Source organism: Felis catus, chromosome C2 (genome assembly GCF_018350175.1).
Source record: "Felis catus isolate Fca126 chromosome C2, F.catus_Fca126_mat1.0, whole genome shotgun sequence".
NCBI lineage: Eukaryota > Metazoa > Chordata > Mammalia > Carnivora > Felidae > Felis > Felis catus.
In genome coordinates, this window is record NC_058376.1 from 123,441,384 (window position 1) to 123,468,933 (window position 27,550).

A 27,550-nucleotide genomic window follows, 5' to 3' on the forward strand; every position below is an offset into this window, starting at 1 on the left:
ATCTACAGAAAAGCAGATTCACTGCTGCACATTTCAGCCTTCTAGAGCCCTGAGTAAGGATTTTTCCTCCTATGAAAAATTCATATAAAAAATTAAGTTATGGGAGATTTTTTTTCCTTAGGTGTATTTTCCCTTTCAAACAATATCCGTTTGAGTTTCTGCAGGTAAAATAGGCTTAACTGGGGTGGTAGAAACTTCTAAAAGTTTACACAGTTTTCATTTCTTTATACACTAGTTTAAGAAACATTCATTAGGTATCAGTATATCAGTTAGAATTGATTAGAATTTGCATCTGCAAATTGATTAGAATATATCAGTTAGAATTAGAACACAGGTTTCACTGTGGATAATAGGAAAAGAGAAAATAATGGTGACTCAGAAGATTATTTCTCCCCCTGGTAAAAGAAACCTGAAGGCAGGCAGCCTGGGGCTGGTATGGCAGCTTCAGGGTCATTAAGGTCCTGGCTTTCTCTTGGCTTATTCTCCGTCAAACTGGGAGTTGGTCCAGTGGAGTTACCATACTCTAGCCATCAAATTCTAGACAGCAGGAGTGTAGAAGAGGAGAAGGGCAGGCCGTCTCCATTTCAGGAGGGTTCCGGAAGTATCATGCAACACTTCTGTCCATAGATCTTTGGCCAGACCTTAGGCACATGGCCGTACCCTGCTGCAGAGACTGGGGAATGTGTATTTAGCTGGCAGGTTACTAGAGATTCTGTTGCTAAAGAGGAAGGCAGAAATGGATATTGGGAGGTTACCGGAAGACTCTGTCCTACCTGGGGCCCTAGTGGTTTGTTCTTCCTGCCAAACTGTAACCTTGAGGACAGCGGCCAGGTTTTGTTTATCCCTGTACCTCTAAGGCACTAGCATGGTCGCTGGTCGGTTGTGATTTTCATGATCTGCTACTTCGCACTCCTCATGGGAGACGCCAGGCACTTCTCACATTCTGCCCCCTTGTCTGCTTCTCTGTTCCAGCGTGGCAAGTCAGCTGTGATCCGGGGCACATTTTTTCTTCATCACCAGATGTTCTTTCCATCAGCAGGACATTAAACTGTTTCTCACTAGCAAGTCTTAACTCCAGGGACAAGTGATGCTCAGAGCTGAGCTGTTGCAGTTGGAGCTAGGTGGAAGATTCTGGCAGTGGTGTGTGGGGACCGCCGTCCTTGGGAGCGCTCTTCTGCGGGAACATCTCCCAGGCCTGGGTGGTCTCCAAGAGATGTCTAACAGGGCGGCGGGTGCTAAAGTGGTCCTAAGGACCGCCAGGTTTTGGTCACGGGTGACTGCAAAAATGGTGAACAAGTAGGTTGAAGTGGATGTGGGGGTGGTACATTCTGCTCTGAACGTAAAGAAAGGAAAGAGGAGCTAATGTTTCTGGAGAACCCCCTGCGGGCCAGGTCCTGTGCTAGGTGAGTTAACCCGGTAACCCCCATGACGGCCCTAGGGGGTATGTGATTTATCTCCATCTGCCATGGGGCCCACTGAGGCTTGGAGAAGTCGAGCAGGATGCAAGCACAAACCCTCTCCTTCCAAGCATGCTGAAAGAATCAGCACTGGTGTGTGGAAGGTTCTAGAACAATGCCTAGGCTTTCACTCAGGAAACCCAGGAGCTGTGACTCCATGCCACCTTCCTGCAGCAATCGAAATTCTTCCCAACTCCTGAGTGTGGGGTTGCAAGAGACCTCGTTCCATTCCTCATGCTCCTTCACATCTTTTGAAAGTTCTCCAAACTTAAGAGCCAGGCTGCCTGCTTTCCTGGGAGTCTCATAATTAGGACAAGTGCTTAATTGGCGTGTGTGTTTGCGCCAAGAGGTGGCTACTGGAGGATCCTCACACTGGCAAGGAAGGCTCGCTTTGCTTTTGTTCCCAGCAGCACCGTGTGCCCATAGCAACAGCGGGTGAATCCAACAAAGTTGAAAAGAAAGAGTGCCCGGAGTTCGCGTGAAGGTTGATTGCCCTGGAGAAGTTGACATCCTCGTGCAGATGGAAATGATTTCCCTCGGTCCTAAAAAAAATGTGCTCGTCACCCCCAGAAATACAAACCGCGTCTCTTGTTTTCTTTAAGATGAGGAGTCTGGTCAAGAGGTCTGTGTAATGAAAGATGTTTGTAGAATCCATTTCCATTCTGCCCGAAGCCATCTGCTTTATGTCTATAATAAACAGGGATGTTTTCAGCCACTTTCCTGGGCCAGGTCCTGTTAGAGGCGCTCACCGCAGGGAAAGGTAAATTGACTGCCTCCCAAGCGATGAGCATTAGCACATTACATCTGCAGTGACGGCACTTAACCTTCTTGGCTCGCCTTTCCTTTCTGTGTCTCTGCGACGGCCTGTGACAAATGGGCCGAAGGGTACACACTTAGAATTTGGTGCATGCGGGGCATCGGCCAGCATCCCATTACCGGGTGATTGAAGTGAAATGCAGGCAGCAGGAAAGGCCATCCTGGGGGAAGCTGGAGAAATGCCTGCCCTTCCCTAGGTGGCGAGGGTCTGGAAGTTGCCACCCTGGGGCTTCCTGACACACTATCCTGGGAGCACCTGGGCTCTCTCTGAACTAGAAATGTACGAGTAAGTCGCACCCCTGCTGAAAATCCTTCAGAGGCTCCTCGTTGCCCATGGAATAAAATCAAGTCTCCGAGACCCCCTAGGGGCCTGCAGGATCCCTACACCAACTGTGGCCTCAATCTTGAGTCACCCACACAGAGCCACATGGATGTGCTTTCAGTTCACCACCCCCCCAGATGGTGATTTCGGGGCTTGGCAATGCTGGTCCCTCTGCCCAACACACCCTTCAATATCCTTGTCACTGGCTCAATTCCTTTACCTTTCTTGCCCCAGCTGGAAGGTCACTGTAGAGAATCTGCCCCCGCATAGGTGAGTTTGTTCATATCGATGGCTGCTGTAACAAATTGCCATGGGTTACTAGTTTAAAGCGACACATGTTATTTTCTTATGGTTCTGGAAGTCAGAAGTCTGAAAGCACGGTGTCAGCAGGACTGAATTCCTTCTGAAGGCTCTTGGGGAGAATCTGTTTTCTTGCCAATTCCGGCTTCTAGAGGCCCCTTACGCTGCTTCGTTCCCGGCCCCTTCCTCTTTCAAACCAGAATAGCCTCTTCCCTCCTGATTGTCACTTTGGCCCTTCCATCTTTGTGTACCTGACCCCCTCCTCCTCCTTATTAGGACCCTCATGATAAAATTGGGCCCACCTGGATAATCCAGGCTACCTTCCCCATTTCATGACCATTAACTTAATCACATCTGCAAAGTCCTTTGCCTATCCAAGCAGCAGGGTGACCTCCGCTTCTCCAGAGCAGGGGGATGACCTTGGTGTCAGCGTGCAGGAAGTCGGTGTACCCCTGTTGATGGAATCCTGACATTGAACATGGTCCAGCAGGCAGGCGTGTCTTGTTTGATTTCGGGCTGAAGTGGACTGGGGCCTTGACAAGGGGTCTTAAGAGCCTCTTGAAAGCCAGAAAAGTCAGTTTCTATCTGTGAAAGCCACAGCCCATTGACCACTTGGGACAGAACCAAAGAGATGAGGTAGCTGTCTGAAAACGATGACCCTTGGTTGGAGACACTCATTCTCTCATTCATTCTACACACTTTCTGAGCGCCTGTGTGCCAAGCACAGTGCAGGAGTTGAGGGGGGACCAAGACAAGTAAGAAACCACCCTGTAGGAGTTCACCTGCTTGGGGGAGAGCAACGTGGAAACGAAGCAATGGCAGTTCTGTGGTGGCTGGAAGAAGAAAGTGATAAAATGTATAATGGGGGGTACATCTAGCACGGTGTGGGTGCCGGGAGGGACAACTGGATAAACACTCCCAGGAGAAAACCTTGAAGGCAGGGGTGTTTCAGGTAGTTGGAACAGCATTTGCAGAAGCGAGGAGAAGGGAGGCAGCGTGCTGCATTTGAAGAGCAGGGTGAGATGCTATCTGGGTGACTCCAGATGGTAATCTGGAGAGGGGACGGGGGCCAGAGGTGGAATGTGGTTGCCTTGTCTCTCCGATGTAATGATAAACTCCAAGAAGGCCGTGTATGCCTCCTTCTCAACTTGTTAAATCGTGCAGCAGCAATTGCTGCTCACTCTGTGGCCCCCCCATTAAATGCTTATTGATGAGAAGCCTTTCCGGATAGCAAACGTCTCCCACACTTGCTTTGTCCCACTAGATGTTACCAAATGACAGGGCAGACGGGTCACTTCCATGGCACGCATCTGGCCTCACGTCCGATGAGACCTGCACTCAAATTGGAGCCTGGTTTATTCTCCTGGTGGCCCCTGGAGTGAGGCCATGTCAATGCTATCATTGTATTTCTCCGGGTTCAGGCTTGGCAGGGTGTGTAGTCGAGGCAAGTTAGAGTATACAAGTGATGCAGGAGCACTGACCTCACTCCTGAGCCTGGGAACGTGCACTCCCTGCCTCTCCCGTCTCAGCGGCGGCTTGGATACACTAAGTCGCTTTGGAGTAGTGTGGCTCACTGGGCTGCTGGCAAGGAAAGAAAGACATTAAATGTCATTGATTCTTCTTCCCCAACATCACACTTCATTGCTGTTGATGCCACCATTCAAACAAATGATCTAATTTATCGTTTCTAGGAACTTTTGAAAAAAGGGATCAAAACCCCAGGTTACCTGAGATGTTGCAGTTACATGTTTTAACAGCTCTAAAAAGTTAGATTTTGTCAAAATGAAATAGAACTTTGAAAGGCTTCATAATAGTTGTGAACAACAGCCAGACTCCCCAGATACACTCATCACGGGGCCGCTCTTGTGAATAGCTCGGCACATTCTGCAAATAATATCTCATTAAACCATCCAACCTCCCTGGGAGGAAGCAAGCAGCAGTAGCTTGCAGACCGCTTTCTTCTCCCGCAGTAGGGGGTGTTCCTGCTGCCTTAAAGGAAGCTTCAAGAAACCATAGCCTGCCTAAGTTGCGAGTTGGTTGGGTTTTTTTTTTGTTTTTGTTTTTTGTTTTATCTGCTTGCTATAACTCAGAATACTTCCAGAACAACTTCTCTGCATTAGGAAGTGCATTAGGCCTTCCTCCCACCAGGACGCAGGACCACCCTGCAGCCAGCCGTTTCCCATCTTCACTGAGCCCTACTCTGGGCCAGGTACTGGGCTTGAGGCTGAGATCCAGAGATGAAGAAAACACCACTTGTCCTCTTAAATGGGCCTATTGTCTGGCGGGGAGGAAAGACACAAGAGCAGGTTTTCCCTATAGAATGTGGTATATGATCTACTGAAGGTAGGCCATGGATCAGCTGACCCAAGGTAGCTGTCAGAAAAGCCAACATGGCAGCCTTCTACACAGTCAGCTCCAAGGCAGTTGCATCCCTCTGTGCTGTGAACTAGCTAATCCCATTTCTAATTCCCTTTTCCTTTCTGCTTCTCACTAGAGAGGCTGTAAAGCTAAATACTTGTCCAGCCTCTCTGGTAGCTAGAAAGGCCATGTGATCTAGTTCTGGCCGATGAGAAGCAAAAATCTACAGGGTGGTTCTGAGAAAGCTCTTTTGTTTTTGACTAAGAGGAACACTCAGGCTACTGTATCTCTTTGCTCCTTCTTGCCTTGATCCTATTCATGATGGCTGTAGCTACAGCAGCAGTCTTCTAACATGAGGGAAGATCTGAGAGAATTGCTGGTCATTGTTGAGCCCGGGGCCTAATGGCAGCTGCCCTCTTTTACTTCTTGTCATGTGAGAAACAAATAACCTCTGTTTGTTTAAGCCACTGAAGTTAGGCTTCTGTTGTCTGCTTTCCTTTAACCTCATCCTGGCCCTGAAAGCCCAAGAGTGTAGAGACAAGGGTGGGCAGGACCCTCATACTGCTTTGGCCCTAGATAAAGGACAAGAGGTAAAGTCAGAAAAGATCTGCAGATTAAATAGTCCTGTAACAATATTAATTTCCTGATTTTAATCATTACTCTTCAATTACATAAGAAAATGCCTTTGTTCTTTGAAAACACATACTGAAGTATTTAGAGGTAAAGAGGTATTGTGTCTACAACTTACCCCTAAACGTTCTAGAAAAAAATATAAGTCTACATGCGTGCACGTGTGTGTGTGTGTGTGTGTGTGTGTGTGTGTGTGTGTAGAAAGAGAATGAGTGATAAAGCAAATGTGGTAAGATATTAACATTTGAGGAAACTAGGTAAAGGATATACAGGAAGTCCTTGTTCAAGTGTTAGAATTCTGCTTGCATTATCTGAAAGTATTTTTTAAAAAGTTTTTTTTTAAACTACCAGTCTACTCTGGGACGTAAGTTTCACTTGGACTACCAGAGATGACATTATGAGTGTCTTACATACCTCCTATAGATTCCAAGGTGACTCATCAGAGCCCAGGAGGGTATAGAGGTTACAGGAAGAACAAGGTCTCTGCAGTCAGGCTGCCTGGGTTCCAGTCCTGCAGCTGCTAAGGTCCCGGAGCTGGAGAGGTGACCACTCACTCAAGGCTTTGGTGAGACAAGGGAGATACCTTGACATGTGTTTAGCCCAGGTCCCGGCCCACAGTAAATCCTCCATAAATGTTGTTATTGTTATTACTGCCCTCCAGTCACCTTTATAAATGAGATGTAATGACATATGTATACTTTAGGGACACTGATCTACACAGCTGTCTGGTGCCAGCTCTCTAACATGAGTTATTGTCCCCATGAAGGCAGGGTGGCCACTGCCGTGGGTGTGGAGGTGCCTGACAAGATGAAGAGTCGAATCCCAGTGGTGCTCCTGGCCTGTGGCTCCTTCAATCCCATCACCAACATGCACCTGCGCTTGTTTGAGGTGGCCAGAGACCACCTACACCAAACAGGTCAGTTGGGGGGAGGGGGGGCGGGCAGGGCCAATGGAAGAGCCGGTGGATTGGGCCTCATGGGGCTTTGCTGGTGGTTATCATCATCACCATTAGTAAAGCTGCTCAATTTGTGAATTCACAGCATAACTGGTGGCATACATTTCCTCCATCATATTCGGCCAGCTAACACCCCTCAGCCCTGTGCCACGTGTACCATTATATCCCTGACCATAAACTTGAACGCTTCTCAGGGCCCACCACCCCCTGCCACCTCATGTTGCCCATGAAGGCTAAGAAGACACTGGGCACTTTACAGAAACTGTGTCCCAGGCATTCTCCCTGGCGGTGCCAGGAAGCATTTACCTGCACAGCCAGATGAACAGGTAGCATGTGCCTTGCTGCTCTTGTGCATGAGAGCTTTTGCTACTCTTGAGCAGGTAAGTAAACACACTATAATGGGAATTTTGACATTTTCTCCTTTGAATAGATCTTAGACAATTACAAATTAACAGTCTTGCATGTAGGGCATTTCCAATATAGATGGCAAGGCTCTGCCAGAAATACTTAATCAGCTGGGAATATTTAATCTAGAAATGTTTCATCTCTTTGACTTTCCATTCCATTATTAAGAGAGTAAAATGGCATTCAGAATCTGCATAATTATTTCTAAAGAATGTAAGTCATTTATATGTTGATGTCAGATGTATATGAAAGCATTTATACATTTATGTATACTTTATATATCCATATATGTATTTTATATTTTTTTGTTCAAAACTATTTTGCTTTAAGGGCAGTGTCTTTAAACCAGAATCAATTCCTACTTTTTTTAATGTAGAAGAAAAAGTATTTGAGTAACATGCAAATAATTTCTTCAAAGAAGTTATGTACTGTTCACTTGTTTTAAAGGAAATGTCTTTGTTTATGAAACAAATATTTTTAATTCAAAAGCTGAAAGTGGGTATCTACCCTTAGTAAATATTAGAGCTCTTACAAAGGAATAAAAAAAATCCAAACAATCCAGTGTATGTTAGCAGTATACCAAAGAAGAAATGTAAGTGACATAAACTTAGGAAAAGATGCTCAACGTTGCTAATTATCAGTGAAAATACAAAGAAAAACATGGTAAACAAACACCACTGGGTTATAAGCACCATGAAGGCAGCTACTGTGGCTGCTTGAGCACCACAGAGTTGCCTCCATCCATCACTAGGCTTAGAGTTGGTGCTCAATAAATAGCTTTAGCCTGTGAGATTGGCAAAGATTAAAGACTTACAGAATTCAGTGCTGGGGGGACAGGAAGGGAAACAGGCACTCTCATCTATTGATAGTGATAGGATTAATGATAAAACACTCCTGGAGGGCAATTTGCTGTTCTGTGACAAAAAAATTTAAAGTCTATACTCATACCCATGATGAGGACAAAAATCAATCAATTGAAACTGAAACAGAATTCACACAGATGTTAGAATTAGCAGATAGCATTAAAGCAGTTACTATAATTATGTGCCATATGTTCAGAAGTAGAGACCTGGAAAATATAAAAAGGGCTCAACTCAAACATTAAGAGATGAAAACAGTATGTGAGGTGAAAAATACACTGGAAAGGATGAATAGATTAGATATTGCAGAAGAAAATGTTAGTGAACTTAATGACAGAACAGTAGAAATGATCTAAAATGAAACACAGAGGGGAAAAAAGGAATTCTAAAAAGAAAGAAAAGAATATAAATGAGATGTGGGGTAACTTAAAGGAATTTTGAAATACTTGTAATTGTAATCCCAGAAGGAAAAAAAGAGGAAGAACAGGAAAGATTATTTGAATAAATAACTGCAAATTTTCCAAATTTGATGAGAACAGATTTTATAAGTAGCTCAACAAATTCCAAACACAAGAAACGTGAAGAAAACAACACCAAGGTGTATGATAGTAAAATTTCTCAAAACCATTAATAAACAAAAAATCTTACAGGCAGTCACAGAAGAACAAAAATAAAGAGGACAGCAGATTTCCCATTAGTGAATTCAGCAAAAGGGAATTTAGTGGAATAACATCTTTAAAGTACCGAAAGGAAAAAACTGTCAACCTAGGATTCTATATCCAGCAAAAATATATCTTTCAGAAACAAAGGCAAAATTAAGACATTTTCAGATATACAAAAGCTGAAAGATTTCAGTCTAACTTTCACTACAAAGTCAAACTTTCACTACAAGAAATGCTCAAATCTTTTAGGCAGAAGGAAAATGGTGCCAAATTGAAATGTGGGTCTACACAAAGGAATACACGGCACTGATAACCACATGGGCAATTATGTAAGTTTTTCTCTTATTATTTAAATTTCTTTAAAAGATAACTTACTGTTTAAACAAAAATAATAGGAACATATTGTGGGGTTTATAACATATATAGAAGTAAAATATGTGACAAATATATATTACATAAAATATATGACAATATAAAGAGGGGGAGGGGAAAAATGGAAGAAGACTATTTAAGTTTCATGTACATGAAGTGGTATAATATCACCTAAAAGTACATTATGACAAGTTAAAGATAGCTAGTAGTTATTATAAACACTAATACAAGCACTAAAAAAGGCAAAGGTTTAGCTAATAAGCATACAAAGGAGATAAAACAGAATCAGAATATACTCAGTTAATTTAAAAGAAGAAAGGTAAAGAGGAAAGGGTCCAAAGAATAGAGGGGAGAAATAGAGAGCATATAACAAAATGACAGACTTAAATCTAACTGTACCGATAGTCACATAAAATATAAGTTGACCCTTGAACAACACAGATTTGAATTATGCAGGTCAACTTATATGCAGATGTTTTTCTTTTTTTTTTTTTTTTTATTTTTTTTTTCAACGTTTATTTATTTTTTTGGGGACAGAGAGAGAGCATGAACGGGGGAGGGGCAGAGAGAGAGGGAGACACAGAATCGGAAACAGGCTTCAGGCTCTGAGCCATCAGCCCAGAGCCTGACGCGGGGCTCGAACTCACAAACCGCGAGATCGTGACCTGGCTGAAGTCAGATGCTTAACCGACTGCGCCACCCAGGCGCCCCTATGCAGATGTTTTTCAATGAATACAGTTCCGAAAATGTATTTTCTCTTCCTTATGATTTTAAGATTTTCTTTCCTCTAGCTCACTTTGTTGTAAAAATATGGTATTCAACACATACATGTTTCTGTTATCAGTAAGGCTTCTGGTCAACAGTAGGCTATTAGTAGTTAAGTCTGGGGTGTGGGAGAGTCAAAAGTTATATGTGGATTTTCAACTGGCACCCCTAAGGGTCCAGTGTAGTCTAACAACTCCTACTAAAGAGCAGGTGCTGTCAGATTGGATAAAATAAGCAACACCCGACTACAGTCATATCATGCCTACATGAAACACAGTAAATATAAGGACACAGATAGGTTCAAAGTAAAAGAGTGGAAAACTACTCCAGGCTAACACTAATTAAAAGGAAGCCGAAACGGCTATAGTAATATCAGAGAAAAAAGATTTCAGAGGAAAGAATATTACCAGGCATAAAGAAAATGATCCCATAATTATAGAGACCGGTTCTTTAAGAGGAAATAATTACCCTAATATTTTTTTTTACTCAATAACATAGAACTGCGAGAAAAAAATGGATAAATTTGCAATTACAGTCAGATATTTCTATTCTAATTGATAAAGTACACAAAAAATATGGATATAGAAGACTTGAACATTATTAATGAATTCAACCTAGTTGACATTTATAGAACACTCAGCAGAATACATTTTCCTTTCTAAGACACAGAGAAAATTTACCAAGATAGACATATTTGGGGCCATAAAAGAAGTCTCAATAAACGTAAAAGGAGTGAAATCACACAAAGTTCATTCTGCAACCACAATGGAAGTCACTGAGAAATCACTAACAGATCTCTGGAATATCCCCAAACATGAAAATGAAATAACACACTTCTAAAAACCCAGTGGTCACAAAAGAAATCCAGATGGAAATTAGAAAATATTTTGAACTAGAGATGAAAACAAAAATTGGGGGATGTCACTAAAGCAGTACTTGGGGGAAATTTTATAGTGCTAAACACCATATTAGGAAAATAAAAGAAAGGTCTCAAATCAATGATTTTGTCTCCTACTTTAAGAAATTAGGAATAGAGGAGTAAACACAAAGCAAGCATAAGAAAATAAACAAGATCAGAGCAGACATTAATGAAATAGAAAACAGAAACATGTTACAGGAAATTAATAAACCAATCGCTGTTTCTTTGAGAATATCAATAAATTGATAAACCTCTAGATAGACTATCAAGGGGGAAAAAAAGAGGAAAGACACAAATTACCATTATCAGGAATAAGTTGACATAACTACAGATTCTACTGCTATGAAAAAGATAAAGGAATATTATAAAAAACTTTATGCCTATAAATTTGACATCTTAATTGGAATAGACAAATTCCTTGAAAGACACACTATCGAAGCTCATTCAAGAATAGATTTTTTTTTTTTTTAAGAATAGGTAACCTGAATAGCTGTGTATCAATGAAATTTCATGTGTGGTTTAAAAACCATCCTACAGAGGATTTGGGGAAAACGGCAGACTAGGGAGCACCAGCAATCTGTCTCCACACCTAAACAGCAGTTGCACTGGCAGAATCGGTCTGATGTAACCATTTTGGAACTCAAGTCTGTTGAAGGCTTGCAACTTCTAAGGGAAGACTGGGGCAGGTAAATTGCAGCTAACTTCAATCAGTTTCAGTGCTTAGCACACTAACAGTTGCCCCCACGTGGCAGGCAGCTGCATACATGTTCCTGGAGCAGCCTGCACACAGCCTGTGATAGCCAAGGATGGCAAAAAGGACACTGTCCCCCAGATATCAGGGATCTGTGTTCTGATCCCCTTTTGCACCTCCCCCAACTCCCAGTATTTGTTGCAAGCCTCTCCCCCTCTGGTTGAAGGGATTTCCAGGGGATTTAAATGGCCAATGCCTTTTCCCTCTCCCCTTATTTTTCTTTTTCTATTGTGGAATCCAGACATTAAAAATAACTGCATGTAAGGGGGGGGGCAGAAATTAAAAATTGATCTCACATGCCCAGAGAAAGACTGAGAAAAGACCTTAAGTTTACACCTCAGACTGATCCTCAGGATAGAGACAGCTTAAAACGACTAAAAAGCAAAATAATAAACAATAACAAAAACAAAAACAAACCTTGGGGAAGGAGGAGAATCTGATTTCCAGAGTTACCACATCATTAGGTTCAAATGTCCAGTTTTCTACAAAAACGTCACAAGACCTACAAAGAAGCAGGAAAGTATGGCCCACTCAAAGGAAAAAGGTTAATCAACAGAAACTGTCCTTGTGAAAGACCTGAGGGTGGATATACTACACAATGACTTTAAAGCAACTGTCTTAAAGATGCTCAAAGAACTGAAGGAAGATGTGGAGATAGTCAAGAAACCATGAATGAACGAAATGGAAGTATCAGCAAAGAGACAGAAAACCTACAAGGAGCTAAAAAGATAATCTGGAGCTGAAAATTACAGTTACTGAAATTAAAAATTCACTAGAAAGATTCAAAGACAGATTTGAGCAGGCAGAACAAAGAATCAGCAAACTGGAAGATAGGACAAAGGAAATCATCAAGTCTGAGGAAAGAAAAAAAAGATTAAAAACCAAATGGGGTATAAGAGACCATTGGACCACCATCAAGTAGACCAACATAGGCACGGTGGGAATCTAAGAAGGAGAAGAGGAATAAAGGAGGAGAGAGAATATTTGAAGAAATAATGGCTGAAAATTTTTCAAATTTGATGAAAGACATAAATAAAAATATCCAAGAAGCTCAATGAGTGCCAAGTAAGGAGAAAGCAAAGAGATGCACACTGAGACACATTATAATCAAATGAGACACATTATAACCAAATTTGCAAAAGGGAGACACAGAGAATCTTGAGGGCAATGAGCAAATCATCACATACAAGGAGCCTCAATACGATTTTCCGCAGATTTCTCATCAGACACTGTGGAGACCAGACACAGTGGGCTGATACATTCCGAGTGCTAAAAGAAAATAGGTGTCAACCAAGAACCCTGTATCTGGCAAAACTGTCCTTCAAAAGTGGGAGAGAGGTTGGGACCCGTGTTTTGTGGGACAGATCTGATGTGTCCTAACACTGCCTGAGATAGATACTGACAACCTCTGTAAGCAGGTTCAACTCCTGGCAGACATGTGTATCCTTACTGATGAAAATGACAATAAAATTGGGGCCAAGACCAAAAAGGATTGTCACCTGAATGAAAACATAGAGAAAGGATTATTGCATTGAGCTTGTAGGGTTTTCTTATTCAACACTGAAAATAAGCTCCTGCTACAACAGAGATCAAATGCAGAAATTACCTTTTCAGGTTGTTTTACCAATACTTGTTATAGTCATCCAGTAAGTAATCCAGGAGAGCTAGAAGAAAATGATGCAGTTGGAGTAAAATGAGCAACACAGAAACATTTAAAGACTGAATTAGGAATTCCCATGAAAGAGGTTCCCCCAGACGAAGTTAATTATCTAACAGAAATTCACTACAAGTTTCAATCAGATGGTATCTGGGAGGGCGGGGGGAGGGACATGAAATTGATTACATTTTGTGAGCAAGAACCTAACTTTGAATCCAGATCCCAGTAAGATTAAGAGCTATTATTATGTGTCAAAGGAATAGTTAAAAGAACTTTTGGACAAGGTAGCCAGTGGTGAAATGAAGAGAACTCTATGGTTTCAAATTATTGTCGAGAATTTCCACTTTAAATAGTGGAATAAACTTAAATCATTTGAATAAGTTTGTTGACCATGAGAAGATACATAGAATGTGAATGTTGAGATGAATGGTTAGTAAAATACTGAAAATTTTCTCTACTTAGTAACCTCAACATGATTTTTTTATTTTTTTGATACATTGTGATAAACATTGTCAGCACACTAGCGGAGCACTTTGCTCTTTGCCAAATGCTTTATAAATCATTAAATTTTCATCATAGTCCGGGGGGGGGGGTGGGGAAGTGAGGGATAAATTAAGACATACCTAGATTAACAAAAGCTGAGGGAGTTTGTTACCATTAGATCTACCCTGCAAGAAATAGGGAGTTCTGTAAGGTGAAGTGAAAGGAAACTAGACAGTAACTCAAATCTGAATGGAGAAATAGATCTCAATAAAGGTAAACACATGGGAAATTATAAAATCTAGTGTTATTGCAACAGTGGTTTGTAATTGCACATTTTGTTTCCTACAGAATTTAAGAGATTGATACATTTGAAGAAAAAAATTCATTTGTCTAAAAGCTAGTATTACTGTAACTTTGGCTTGTAATTCCAAATCATGTTTTCTATATAATTTAAGAGACAAATGCATTTAAAAGAATTATAAGTTTATGTTTTGGGGCACACACTGTATGAAGATGTTAACTGGTGACATCAACAACCAAAAAGGGTGGGGACGGAGGTTTATTTTTTTATTTTTTTTTATTTTTTTTTCAACGTTTATTTATTTTTGGGACAGAGAGAGACAGAGCATGAACGGGGGAGAGGCAGAGAGAGAGGGAGACACAGAATCGGAAACAGGCTCCAGGCTCTGAGCCATCAGCCCAGAGCCTGACGCGGGGCTCGAACTCACGGACCGCGAGATCGTGACCTGGCTGAAGTCGGACGCTTAACCGACTGCGCCACCCAGGCGCCCCAAGGGGACGGAGGTTTAAAGGAGCAGAGATTTTGTATGCCATTGAAGTTATACTGGTGTAAATGTAAATTAAAGTGTTGTAACTTTTGGATGTGAAGTGTAATCCCCATGGTAACGACAAAGAAAATAGTTATAGAATATACCCAAAAGGAAATGAGAAGCAATTTAAACATTCCACTACAAAAAAATCAACTAAACACAAAAGAAGACAGTAATGAAGGAAAAAGGGGGAAAAAACCATAAAGCGTTTAGGAAACAAATAGCACTATGACAGAAGTTCGTCCTTATCAGGAATTACTTTAACTGTAAATCTTTTAAACTCTCCAATCAAAAGACAGAGATTGGCAGAAGAAAAAAATCCATGATCCAACTATATACTATATACAAGAGATACTTTATATCCAAAGACAAAAATAGATTGAAAATGAAAGGTTGGAAGAAGATATTTCATGAAAATAATCAAATATAGCAGGAGTGCTTGTACTATTTTCAGACAATATAGACTTTAAAACAAGAAGAGTTACAAGAGACAAAGAAGGACACTGTAGAATTATAAAGAGGACAATCCAACAAGAAAGAACAATTATAAATATTTATGCACCCAAATACGTAAAGCAGCTATTAACAAACATAAAGGAAGAAATTGGTAATTATACAATAATAGTAAGGGACTTTAACATCCCACTTATATCAATGGATAGGTCATCCAACAGAAAATCAGCAATGAAACAGTGGCTGTGAATGACATATTAGACCAGATGGATCTAACAGATATATTTAGAATATTCCATCCTAAAACCGTGGAATACACATTCTTTTCCAGTGCACATGTAACATTCTCCAGAGTAGATCACTCATTAGGCCACAAAACAAGTTTCCACAAATTCAAAAACAATGAAGGCACACCATGCATCTGTTCTGACCACAACACTGTGAAACTAGAAATCGACCACAAGAAAAAGTCTGGAAAGAAAACAAATGCATGGAGGTTGAATAACCTGCTACTAAACAATGAATGGGTCAGCCAAGAAATCAAAGAAGCAATAAAAAAATACATGGACAAATGAAAACGAAAACATTATAGTCCAAAATCTTAGGGTGCAACAAAAGCTAACAGAGAAGATTATAGCAATACAGGTCTACCTCAAGAAACAAAAATACTAAATAAACAACCTAACCTTAGACCTAAAGCAGCTAGAAAAGGAACAAAAAAGGCCACAATCAGTAGAAGGAAGGAAATAATATAGATTACAAGAGAAATGGGTAAGATAGAAACTAAAAAAAAAATAAAACAGTAGAACAGATCAAGGAAACTGGGAGCTGGTTCTTTCAACAAATCAACAAAATTGATAAACCTCTAGGAGACTCAAAAAAAAAAAAAAACAGGAAAGAAGGGAGGGAGGGCAGGAGGAAGGAAGGAGAAATAACACCACAGAAATACGAAGTTATTTGTCTCTTATAAGGGATTATTATGAAAAATTGTATGCCAACAAATTCAATAACCTAGAAGAAATGGATAAATTCCTAGAAACGTAACCTCCCAAAACTGAACCAGGAAGAAGTAGAGAATTTGAACATATTTAAAATTTGAACTTATTTAAAAACAAAAAAACTCCAACAAAGGTTCAGGACCAGACAGCTTCACAGGAGAATTCCACCAAACATTTGAATAAGGGTTAATAACTATTCATCTCAAACTATTCCAAAAAATAAAAGAAGGAGGAAATCTTCCAAATTCATTCTGTGAGGCCAGCATTACCCTGATACAAAAACCAGATAAAGATACCACCAAAAGAGAAAATTACAGGCCAATATCTGATGAGCATAGATGCAAAAGTCCTCCACAAAATATTGGCAAACTGAATTCAACAATACATTAAAAAAACATTCAGGGGCGCCTGGGTGGCTCAGTCGGTTAAGTGTCTGACTTCAGCTCAGGTCATCATGATCTCACAGTTTGTGAGTTCGAGCCCTGCATCCGGCTCTGTGCTGACAGCTCAGAGCCTGGAGCCTGCTTCGGATTCTGTGTCTCCTCCTCTCTCTGCCCCTTTCCTGCTCATGCTCAGTGTCTGTCCCTCAATAATAAATAAATGTTAAAAAAAAATTCTTAAAAAACAAACATTCACAACAGTCAAATGGAATTTATTCCTGGGATGCAAGGCTGGGTCAATATTCACAAATCAATCAATGTGATACATCACATCAACAAGAGAAAGGATAAAAACCCTATCATTTCAGTGGAAGGAGAAAAACCACCTGACAAAGTACAATATCCATTCATGATAATAAAAACCTCAATAAAGGGGGTTTTGAGGGAACATACCTCTATATAATAATGGCCCTATGTGAAACACCCACAGCTGACATCATACTCAATGGTGAAAAACTAAGAACTTTTTCCCTAAGATCAAGAAAAAGACAAGAATGTCCACTGTCACCACTTTTATTCAGCATAGTACTCTAAGTCCTAGCCACAGCAATCAGACAACAACAAAAAAAAAAAAATAAAAGGCATCCAAATTGGTAAGGAATAAGTAAAATTTTCACTATTTGCAGATAACATAATATTATATCTAGAAAATCCTAAAGATGCCAAGAAAACCCACAACTGATAAGTGAATTCAGTAAGTTTGCAGGATACTAAATCAATATACAGAAATCTGTTACATTTCTATATGCCAATAATGAAGCAGAAGAAAGAGATATTAGGAAAACAATGCTATTTACAATTGCACCCAAAATAATGAAATGCCTAGGAATAAACTTAACCAAGGAGGTGAAGACATGTACTCTGAAAGCTATAAAACATTGATAAAAGAAACTGAAGACAACATAAATAAATGGAAAGATATTCCACGCTCATGGGTGGGGAGAACAAATATTGTTAAAATGTCTGTATTACCAAAGCAGTCTGAACATTTAATGCAATCCCTATCAAGTTTTTCACAGAACTAGAACAAACAATCCTAAAATTTGTATGAAACCACAAAAGACCGCAAACTGCCATAGCAATCTTAAAAAAAAAACTGGAGGTATCACAATTCCAGATTTCAAGACATAGAACAAAGCTCTAGTAATCAAAATAGTATGTTACTGGCACAAACAATAGACACATAGGTCAATGGAACAGAATAGAGAGCCCAGAAATAAACCCAAAATTAAATGGTTAATTAATCTTCAACAGAGGAGGCAGGCATATGCAAGGAGAGACAGTCTCTTCAACAAATGGTGTTGGGAAAACTGGAGAGCTACATACAAAAGAATGAAACCAGACCACTTTATTACACCATAAACAAAAATAAAATCAAAATGGACTAAAGACCTAAGTGTGAGAGACTAAAACCATAAAACTCCTTGAAGAGAGCAGAGGTAGTAATTTCCCTGACACTGGGTGTAGTAACATTTTTCTACATATGTCTCCTACAGCAAAGTACTAGAAGTTATAGCCAGAGCAATTAAGCAAGAAAAGAAACAAAACACATCCAAATTGAAAAGGAAAAAGTAAAATTATCTGTTTGCAAATGATATGATCTTATATGTAGAAACCCCTAAAATTTACACACACACACACACACACACACACACAATCTTTAGAATAAATGAATTCAGCAACATAGCAGGATACAAAGTCAACATGCAAAATTCAGTTATATCTATACACTAACAATGAACAATGTGAAAAGCAAATTATGAAAACCATTCCATTTATAATAGCATCAAAAAGATTAAGATACTTTGGAATTATCTTAACCAAGGAGACAACACAGTTGCTGAAAGAAGTTATAAATAAATGGAAACACCCCATGCTCATGGGTTGAGAAAAGTTATTGTTAAAAATAACTTAGGTTAAAATTTTTAACCTCCTATTAAAAAGTCAGTACTATCCAAAGAAATCTACAGTTCCATGCATTCTCTACCAAAATCCTAATGACATGTTTTGCAGAAATAGAAAAACCCATCCTAAAATTCTTAGGAAATCTCGAGAAACCCCAAATAGCACAACAGCCTTTAAGAACAAAACTGGAGAACTCACACTTCCTGATTTCAAACTTAACTGCAGTGCTGCAATAATCAAAACAATGTGGTCCTGGCATAAAGATAGTATACAGACCAAGGGAATAGAATAAAGAGCCCAGAAATGAACCATCGCATATAGGGTCAAATGATTTTTGATAAGGGTGCCAAGATCATTCAATTGTGAAAGGTTAGTCATTTCACCAAATGGTACTGGGAAAACTGGACATCCACATGCCAGAGAATGAAGTTGGACCCTTACCTAACACCATATACAAAAATTAAGTCAAAATGGATCTAGGACCTAAGTATAAGAAAAAGAATAAAGCTCTTAAAAGAAAACATAAGATAAAATTTTAACAATGATTTGGCAGTGATCTCTTGGATATGACACCAAAGGCATAGGTAACCAAAGGAAAAATAGACCAGTTGGACTTTGTGAAAATCTTAAAATTTTGTGTATCAAAAGACACTAACAAGAGTGAAAAGACAACCCAGAGAATGGGAGAAAATATTTGCAAATTATGTATCTAATAAGAAATTAATACCCAGAAAAATAGAGAACTCCTAAAACTTAAAACAAATGAACCAATTAAAAAATGGACAAAGGAATTGAAGACATTTCTCTAAAGAAAATATACAAATGGCAAAGAAACACATGATAAGATGCTCAACATCACTAATCACTAGGGAAATACAAATTAAAACTACAATAAGATTCTACCTCACGCCCAAGTAGGATGGCTGCTATCAAAAAAAAAAAAAAAAAAAAAAAACCACAATTGTTGGCGAGGATGTGGAGAAATTAGAACCCTTGTGCACTGTTGATAGGAATGTAAAATGGTATAGCCATTGTGGAAAACAGTATGGCAGTTCCTCAAAAAAGTTGAAATAGAATTTCCATATGATCCAGCAATTCCACTTCTGTTATGTACCGAAAATAATTGAAAGCAGGGTCTCAAAGAGACATTTGTATACCCTTGTTCATAGCAGTATTATTCACAGGAGCTGAAATGTGGAAGCAACCCACGTGTCTATTGATGGATGAATAATCAAAATGTGGTATATGCATACAATGGACTATTATTCACCCTCAAAAGAAAGGAAATTCTGCAATATGCTGTAGCATGAATGAATCCTGAGGACATATATGCTAAATGAAATAAGCCAATCAGAAAAAGACAAATACTGTATGAGTACGTTTATATGAGAAACTTAGAGTAAATTTATATGAGAAACATTTATATGAGAAACATTTATATGAGAATGCATAGAGATAGAAAGTAGTATGGTGGTTGCCAGGGGCTGGAGGAGGGGGAAATGGGGAAGTATTATTTAATGGGTATAAGAGTTTCAGTTTTACAACATGAAAAGAGCTATGGAGATGGACGGTGGTGATGAGTGTACAACATTACGAATGTATTTAATACCACTAAACTGTTAAAAAAGGCTTAAGATGGCAAACTTTGTTATGTATATTTTACCACAATAAAAAAAACTGTCCCCCACCATACATACATAAATTAATAATTTCACTGGTGAATTCTGCCAAACATTTAAGGAAGAAATAATACTGGTTGTATACAGTCTCTTCCAGAAAATCAAAGAGGAGAGACTACTTCACAACTCCATCTGTGACTCCAGCATTACCCTGATATCAAAACCAAGCAAAGACATCACAAGAAAAGAAAGCTATATGCTAGTATCCCTCATGAACATAGATCAAAATCCTAAACAAAATATTTCTAAAAAATCTAACAGTACATATACAGGATAATATATCAGTACCAATCTCCTCTCTTGATTGTCTCACAGATGAATGCTTAGTTTAACACCCAAAATTCAGTTAATATAATTCATTACATTAATAAACTAAAAAGAAAAAGAAATATGTGATTATCTCAGTAAAGACAGTTGTCAAAAGCCAACATCCACCCCTAATATTAAAAAAAAGAAAGAAAGAAAATACAAAATAGCATATTAGGAATGGAAAGGAATTTCTTCAACCCAGTAAAAAAAACTATCTGTGAAAAACCTACAGTTAACATCTTAATGGTAAAAGGCTAAATGTTTTACCCTTAAGAACAGGAACAAGATAAGGATCTCCATGCTTGCCCCTTCTATTCAACATTGTACTGGAGGTACTGGCCAAAACAGTAAGGCAGGAAAAAGAAATAAAATCTAAAGACAATGCAGAAGAGAAAGGATAGTCTTTTTAAAAAATGGTGCTGAAACAATTGGATACACATAATATGAAAAAAAGAAAAAAAGGCACTTCAATTCATAGCTCACACCATGTGTAAAAACTAACTCAAAATGTATCATAAACTGTATTTTTTATATTATTTATTTTCAAATTGGTTTCCATGCAACACCCAGTGCTCATCCCAACAGGTGCCCTCCTCAGTGCCCATCACCCACTTTCCCCTCTCCCCCACCCCCCATCAACCTTCAGTTTGTTCTCAGTATTTAAGAATCTCTTATGGTTTGCCTCCTCCCTCCCTCTCTGTAACTATTTCCTCCCCTTCCCCTCCCCCCCCGGTCTTCTGTTAAGTTTCTCAGGATCCACATATAAGTGAAAACCTATGGTATCTGCCTTTCTCTGCCTGACTTATTTCACTCAGCATAATACCCCCCCAGTTCTATCCACATTGCTGCAAATGCCCAGATTTCATTCTTTCTCATTGCCAAGTAGTGTTCCATTGTATATATAAACCACAATTTCTTTATCCATTTGTCAGTTGATGGACATTTAGGCTCTTTCCATAATTTAGCTATTGTTGAAAGTGCTACTATGAAGCCTAAAACTATAAAATTTCTAGAAGAAAACATAGGAGAAAATCTTTGTGACCTTAGGTTAAGACTTCTCAGATGAGACCCCACAAAAAGCATACTCCAAATAGAAAAAAAAAAACAAGTGTAAATTAGACCTTATTAAAATTAAAAGCTTCCGTTCTTCAAAAATGAGTACGAGAATAAAAAGACAAGCCATAGACTGGGAGAAAAGATTTGCAAAGCCTATATCTGATAAAAGATTGCACCTACAATATATAAGGACCTCTTAATTCAGTAATTTAAAAAAAAAAACAAGCAATAAAAAAATGGGGAAAATATTGGAACAGAGTCTTCACCAAAAAAAGATAGAGGTATGGCAAATAAGCACATGGAGAGATGTTCAATTAAATAAGGGAAATGTAGAATAAGACCACAAATAAGAGATACCACTGCTCCCATACCAGAATGGCTAAAATTGAAAAGGCTAACCTAGAACTATGGTCAAAGACATGGAACAATTGCAAGTTTCAGTCACTGCTGGTAGGAACATGAATATGCAATGGCTATGGAAAACAGCTTGACAATTTCTTTCAAGCTAAATGTTACCTGCCATATGATTCAGCTGTTCCATTTCTAGGTATTTACCCAAGAGAAATTAAAGCTTCCACTCACGTGAAGACTCATGCACAAATGTTCAGAGCAGCTTAATTACAACGGCCCCAAACTGGAAACAATCCAAGCTTCCATCAACACGTGAATAAACAGGTGGTGGCTTATCCACACAGTGGAATAGTACTCAGCAACAAAAAAGAATGAACCCAAAACATAGATGAATCTCAAAATAATTATGCTGAAAGAAGCCAGAGCAAAAAAAGAGTACAAATTTTATGTATTCCATATGTAAAAAATTCTAGAAGTTACAAACTAATCTACAGTGACAGCAAACAGATTAGTAGTTGGGGGTCAGGGTGTAGCATGGGGCAGGAGGGAAGGATTACAAAATGGCACAAGGAAAACATTGGGAAGTGATACTGTGTTCATTATCTTGATTGTTGTTTTGTTTTCTTGGGTATATACATTCTAAAATATACTAAATTATACCCTTTAAATATATTTGGTTTATTGTATGTCAATTATACCTCAATAAAAAAATACCAAACTTAAAAAAAAAAAAAAGATTCCACAAGGCTGCTTCAGTTATATGTAAAATGTGATAAATTCTGTAGGACATATGACCCGATTTCTTTAACAAATAAGTAGTGAGAAGGAAGAATTGTAAACTGTATAATTCAAGACATTTAAGACACATATGAAACAATACCATGTATGGACCTTATTTGAATCCTGATTCACATCAACTATAAAATGATATTCATGCAAGAGTTGGGAAAATCTGAAGACCGACCAACTGGTTGGTAGATGTATTAAGGAATTTTTTTAAATTTACATTTACTTATTTTTGAGAGACACAATGAGACAGAGCATGAGCGGAGGAGGGGCAGAGAGAGAGAAGGAGACACAGAATCTGGAGCAGGCTCCAGGCTCTGAGCAAGCGTTCAGCACAGAGCCCGATGTGGGGCTCGAACCCACGAACCGTGAGATCGTGACCTGAGCCGAAGTCGGACACTCAACCGACTGAGCTACCCAGGCGCCCCTTTGTATTAAAGAATTAATTTGTAAGGTCAATAATTGTTTTTGTGTTAAAATGAAAAGTGTCCTTATCTCTCAGAAAGAAAGTATATACTCTTGGTCTAGCAATTCCACTTCACAAAATTTATCCTAAAGCAAGTGTGTGGGGGGAAAAAGAACATTTCTATTTGGAAGCAAGAAGAAATTTATTTCCCTATAAATCTCTAAACAGTGCGTGGAGTAATGTTCTTTTCAGGATATATACCCTCTGCTTGACTTGATATAAACATCTGTTTGACTCTTAGCCACTAAGTGCCTTTTCCTGCCAACCTTGACTCATCAGAAATGCCCCCTGGCTTCATGGGTGTTGTCTTTGCTGTGAGGCTCATCAGGGTAGAGTATGCGGTCTGCATTGTAGAATGTGTCACTTCACAGACAGGTATCTTCATCTGTACTATTTGGGGGACGTAAGCATCCCTTGATGTAGTTGCAGACTCTCTTTTTGCTGCATGGGAAGGAAGGCTCTGGCATGGCCCAGCGAGGTGTCAGAGAGTGTTCCTGATCTCCCAAGATCATGGTAACCACAGAATGCATGGATAACCTATCATGGATATATTATGTGTATTATATGTGATTTCTATCAATCGGGGTATTTGTGGGTGGAGGGGCCTTGGTTATGAATGACCTCAAGCACTTTCTTTTCTTTATTCTCAGTCATTCTTCTATGCAAAGTACTTGGTCACTTTTGAAAGTCCAGAATGGAGTCCCCTGCTTGTGTCATTGAATGTTATACATTCGGTTGACACCTTTCAACATCCCACAGATATTTACAGCGTCTTCTCCAGACCGGGCACTGTTGCTGGAGATAGAGTTGATTAAATTGCATGCCCTGCCCAACAGGAATGCATGAGTAGCCTATGTCACCTGAGGAATTTTACCTCTGTGGGATAGGACTGTCTGCTTCCCTTAGACAGTGAGATGCATGGTAGCAGGCGACTGGGGCACTTGGTAAAAAGGAGGGGCCTTTCCCACCTGGCATGTGGGGGAGGCCTCTTGGGGGAGATGACACCCAAGGCTTGGGGAATGTGAGAGACAGTTTAGGGGGCATTATGGACAGAGAAAGGAGTATGGGTAAACACAGCAGTGGAAGAGAATCACATTCCAGCATATGGGAGGGAGAGGAGGCTGACAAAGCAGGGAGGACCCAGGTCTTGGAGAAGGAACTTTCCTGCCACCTTGAGGGGTGTGTGGTGTGGATTTCCTTTCTGTGCTCAGTCAGGCCTCATCTCCTACCCACACCCTCAGTCACTGGCAGCAGGCGCCAAAAGCCAGCAGATCTATGCGCCAAGCCATAACCCGACCCCCGTCATCTCTCCAGGGACATATATTCAAACAATGCCTTTCCCCTCAATCAGAATCAGCTCACGATTAAAGCTGGATGAAAATCTGGCCCTACAGCTGACTTTCTTTTTTCACAAAGAAAAGTGAATGTCCCTTCTGTTGGTATATTTTCACTAAGACAGCTCACAACTGTAATTTGATATTGCATGCATATAAATTGGATTAAACTAGCTAAAGCATTTGTTTAGTACCTTTAAGGAGAAATGAACAGCGTCTCTAACGGCTTTCTGCTTGGAGCTCTTTCCCCTTTCATAAGCGTCCCTTCTCCAAGCGGCATTTGTCCTTCCTTTGTTTCCTTCTCCCCAAACAACAAAACCTTACAAACCAACAGAGGCAATACAGCGAAACTTCTATCTCTAGTCCTGTGATAACACGCCCCTTCTTCACGACGAAAAAAGTATCCATTAGTATCCAATGAAAATGTGCATTTTCATTGTTTATACACTGACAGTCATATGAGCCCAGAGGAAAAAATGTTGAACCAGCTCTTATTTCACACTCCTTTACTTGAGAGAATGTTTGGGAACAAGAGATAGGCTAGTATGAATGTGTGAGGCCAGTGGATGTTATTTATAGTGTGGTCCTTTAACCTTAGGCACTTCCTGCTTTTGTACCGCATGTCGTGTGGGGCTCTCGCAGAGAAGATTCTCGGAGGCTTGATGGATGAATTTGAGTAGTGGGGGTGACTGGTTTTAAAAAGTTCATTTGGGATTTTTATTCTTGGTTTGCTGATTTTTGACAGAAATTATGCAGCCCGACATATGACTAGTCAACGCCATCAGACACACCTACAGCATTCATTGAATATATTAAGAACCCGAGCCTGCATTTCTTTTGAGATGTTGGATGTATTCCCAGATGTAAGTTGTTGTTTTCCCAACATGTAGTCACAAACTTACTAATGGAGGTTGAATTAAATTTAAATTCTGTTTTCTGTTACTTAGAGGGTTTATTTCTAGGCAATAGGATTTGGCCGTTGGCCTACATTTCCTATACTTCAGTAACAGCCACTTGTATGTCTTTTTTCAAATCAAAGTTTCTTTCAGTTTAATTAAACTTACTCATTTAGCGACTGTTCACCTGTTTGTTTTAGCAGATGTACATCTCCCTTACTATTTGCCAGGGAGTAAGTGCATTACATGGACTCATTTAACCTTCATTACTGCCCGCCAAGGTGGGTACCGTTACTCTCCCTGTTTTACAGATGAGCAAGTTGATGCTCAGAGAGATTGAGTCACCTGCCCAGGGTCACACAGCCAGGAAGCAAGACATCCAGTCTGCCCCACAGTGTGTGCCTGTAACCACATCATGTTGCCTCAGTCATTCCACGTGTTTCTTGAGTACCTGCCTATGCTGGGAACTTGCTAGATGAAGAGACAACATGGGCACAGAAGTGGTCCCTGTGCTCCTGGGGGAGTGCCTTAGTCATTCAGGCTGCTAGAAACAAAAATATCATAGATGGGGTGGTTTGCAAGCAAACCAAATACATTATTTTTAGAGAGAGTGCATGTGTTCACGTAGGGGAGGGACAGAGAGAGAATCCCAAGCAGGCTCTGCACTGTGAGCAAAGAGCCTGATGCAGGGCCCAATCCCACAAAACATACCCTGAGATCATGATCTGATCCCAAACCAAGAGCTGGCTGCTTAACCGACAAGCCGCCTAGGTGCCCCAAATACATTTATTTCTATAGTTCTAAAGGCCAGAAGTCTGCTCTCAGGGTGCCTGCAGGGTCCGGTTCTGGTGAGAGCCCTTCCAGATTGCAGACAGCTGACTTCTCATTGTACTTGCACAGGGTGGATGGCAGAGAGAGGAAGCAAGCTCTCTTGTGACTCTTATCAGAGTGCTAATCCCATTCATGGGAGCTCTAGACCCATGACCTCACCTAACCCCAGTTACCTCCCAGAGGCCCCCCCGCCTCCTAATGCCATCACATCAGGAGTACAGTCTCAACTAAGAACTGGGAGGGGGTGTCACAAGCATTCAGTCCATAACAGGGAGGCAGACATTAATCAAATCCCACAGTCAGAAAATTACTCAGATGACTGACAGGAAGCTCTGATGTTCTCAGTATGAACAGTGAGGCAGTTCAACGTAGTAAGAAATCAAGGAAAGTGTGTGGGTATGTAAGGACTGAGTTAAAGAAGAATAATGAGGCACTTTTTAAGTTAAAAGTGAGGTTGGCTGGGGTCAGAGGATGTAGGGTATTCTTGGCATAGAAAGGTGGATGTGCAGGGCACCTGGGTGGCTCAGTCGGTTGAGCATCTGAGTCTTGATTTCGGCTCAGGTCATGATTTCACTCATGAACTGCAAGATCACGACCTGAACCGAAGTCGGATGCTCAACCAACTGAGCCATCCAGGTGCCCCTGAAATAGTACTTTTGATAAGAGACCCTGAAGAGAAGGTGACAGATGTGGAAGGTTACCAGAAGGTAAAGTTGGCCTGATACTGGATTGGATCTGATGGGGAGAGTGTGCCGCTCACCAAGAAAGAAAGAGTCCTAGATATGGACCAGATGGGCAAGGCAAGTTCAGCTTCAGACATGCTGGGTGGAGAGACCTGTGAACGTCTGTGGGAAGGTGGTGATTAGAGCCAGAGAAGACCGGCCTGGATGCGGACATTGGCAAGTCACTTGTAGCTAAAACAGGCAGATGTCCACAGGGGTAAATGAGATCAAAGAGCAGGAGGATTACAGAGGGAGGTAAGCCCTGAGGGGCTGTAGCGTTTTGCAGCCCCACAAAGGAGGATGAGCTTGCAAGGGAGCCCAGAAGGCTGAGGAGCAGGAAGGAACCAGAGCAGTTTTGGTCACAAAAGAAAGAGAATGCTCGGCACCTAATACTACTAGGAAGTCAAGTTAGATGAAGACCAAAAACCCGCATCTGTGGGCTTTAGCAGCATGCAAATAATTGTCTGTGAGGACGCTTTTACTGACATGGTACCATTGACAACCAGGTTGGAGAGAATGAGAGAGGAGAACCGGGGACCCTTGCAGGAATGGCCAGGTCCGGGTGAAGTGGGGTTTGTGCAGGAGCAAGGAAGGATTATTTGTAGTTAAAGTCTGAGAGAGTAAGCGGACTAGCCACCCTGAAGGGAGCATGTGTGGCCTGTCCAAGGTGGAGTTGCCATACCTTCTGATTTCGTGAGGGAAGCTGCAAATGTGAATATTCATGTGTCAAAGATTATTGATTGTTGGAATGCTTGTGATTGCAACATATGGGAAACTAAACA

General features: G+C 40.3%; 1 protein-coding gene and 1 long non-coding RNA gene across 7 annotated transcripts in view; one reads left to right on the forward strand and one right to left on the reverse strand.

The window, feature by feature from the left end:
* NMNAT3 (nicotinamide nucleotide adenylyltransferase 3) overlaps positions 1-27,550 on the forward strand; it is a 114,670-nt gene that overhangs the window by 42,926 nt on the left and 44,194 nt on the right. For both annotated transcript variants that reach the window (XM_011286148.4, XM_011286147.3), the window contains exon 2: positions 6,650-6,799. In XM_011286148.4, the coding sequence (XP_011284450.1) occupies positions 6,691-6,799 (109 nt within the window). In that variant the 5' untranslated portion in view covers positions 6,650-6,690. The remainder of the gene's footprint in view (positions 1-6,649; positions 6,800-27,550) is intronic.
* Positions 1-27,550, reverse strand: part of LOC109491483 — an 80,563-nt gene that overhangs the window by 10,232 nt on the left and 42,781 nt on the right. For 2 of the 5 annotated variants that reach the window (XR_002745431.2, XR_002144860.3), the window contains exons 1-3: positions 24,514-25,043; positions 6,298-6,443; positions 4,377-4,476 (exon numbers count right to left, since the gene is read on the reverse strand). This is a non-coding gene — a long non-coding RNA (uncharacterized LOC109491483). Of the gene's footprint in view, positions 1-4,376; positions 4,477-6,297; positions 6,444-24,513; positions 25,046-27,550 lie in introns of those variants that run through there. The other 3 variants (XR_006585462.1, XR_006585461.1, XR_006585460.1) reach the window with 3 other exon arrangements.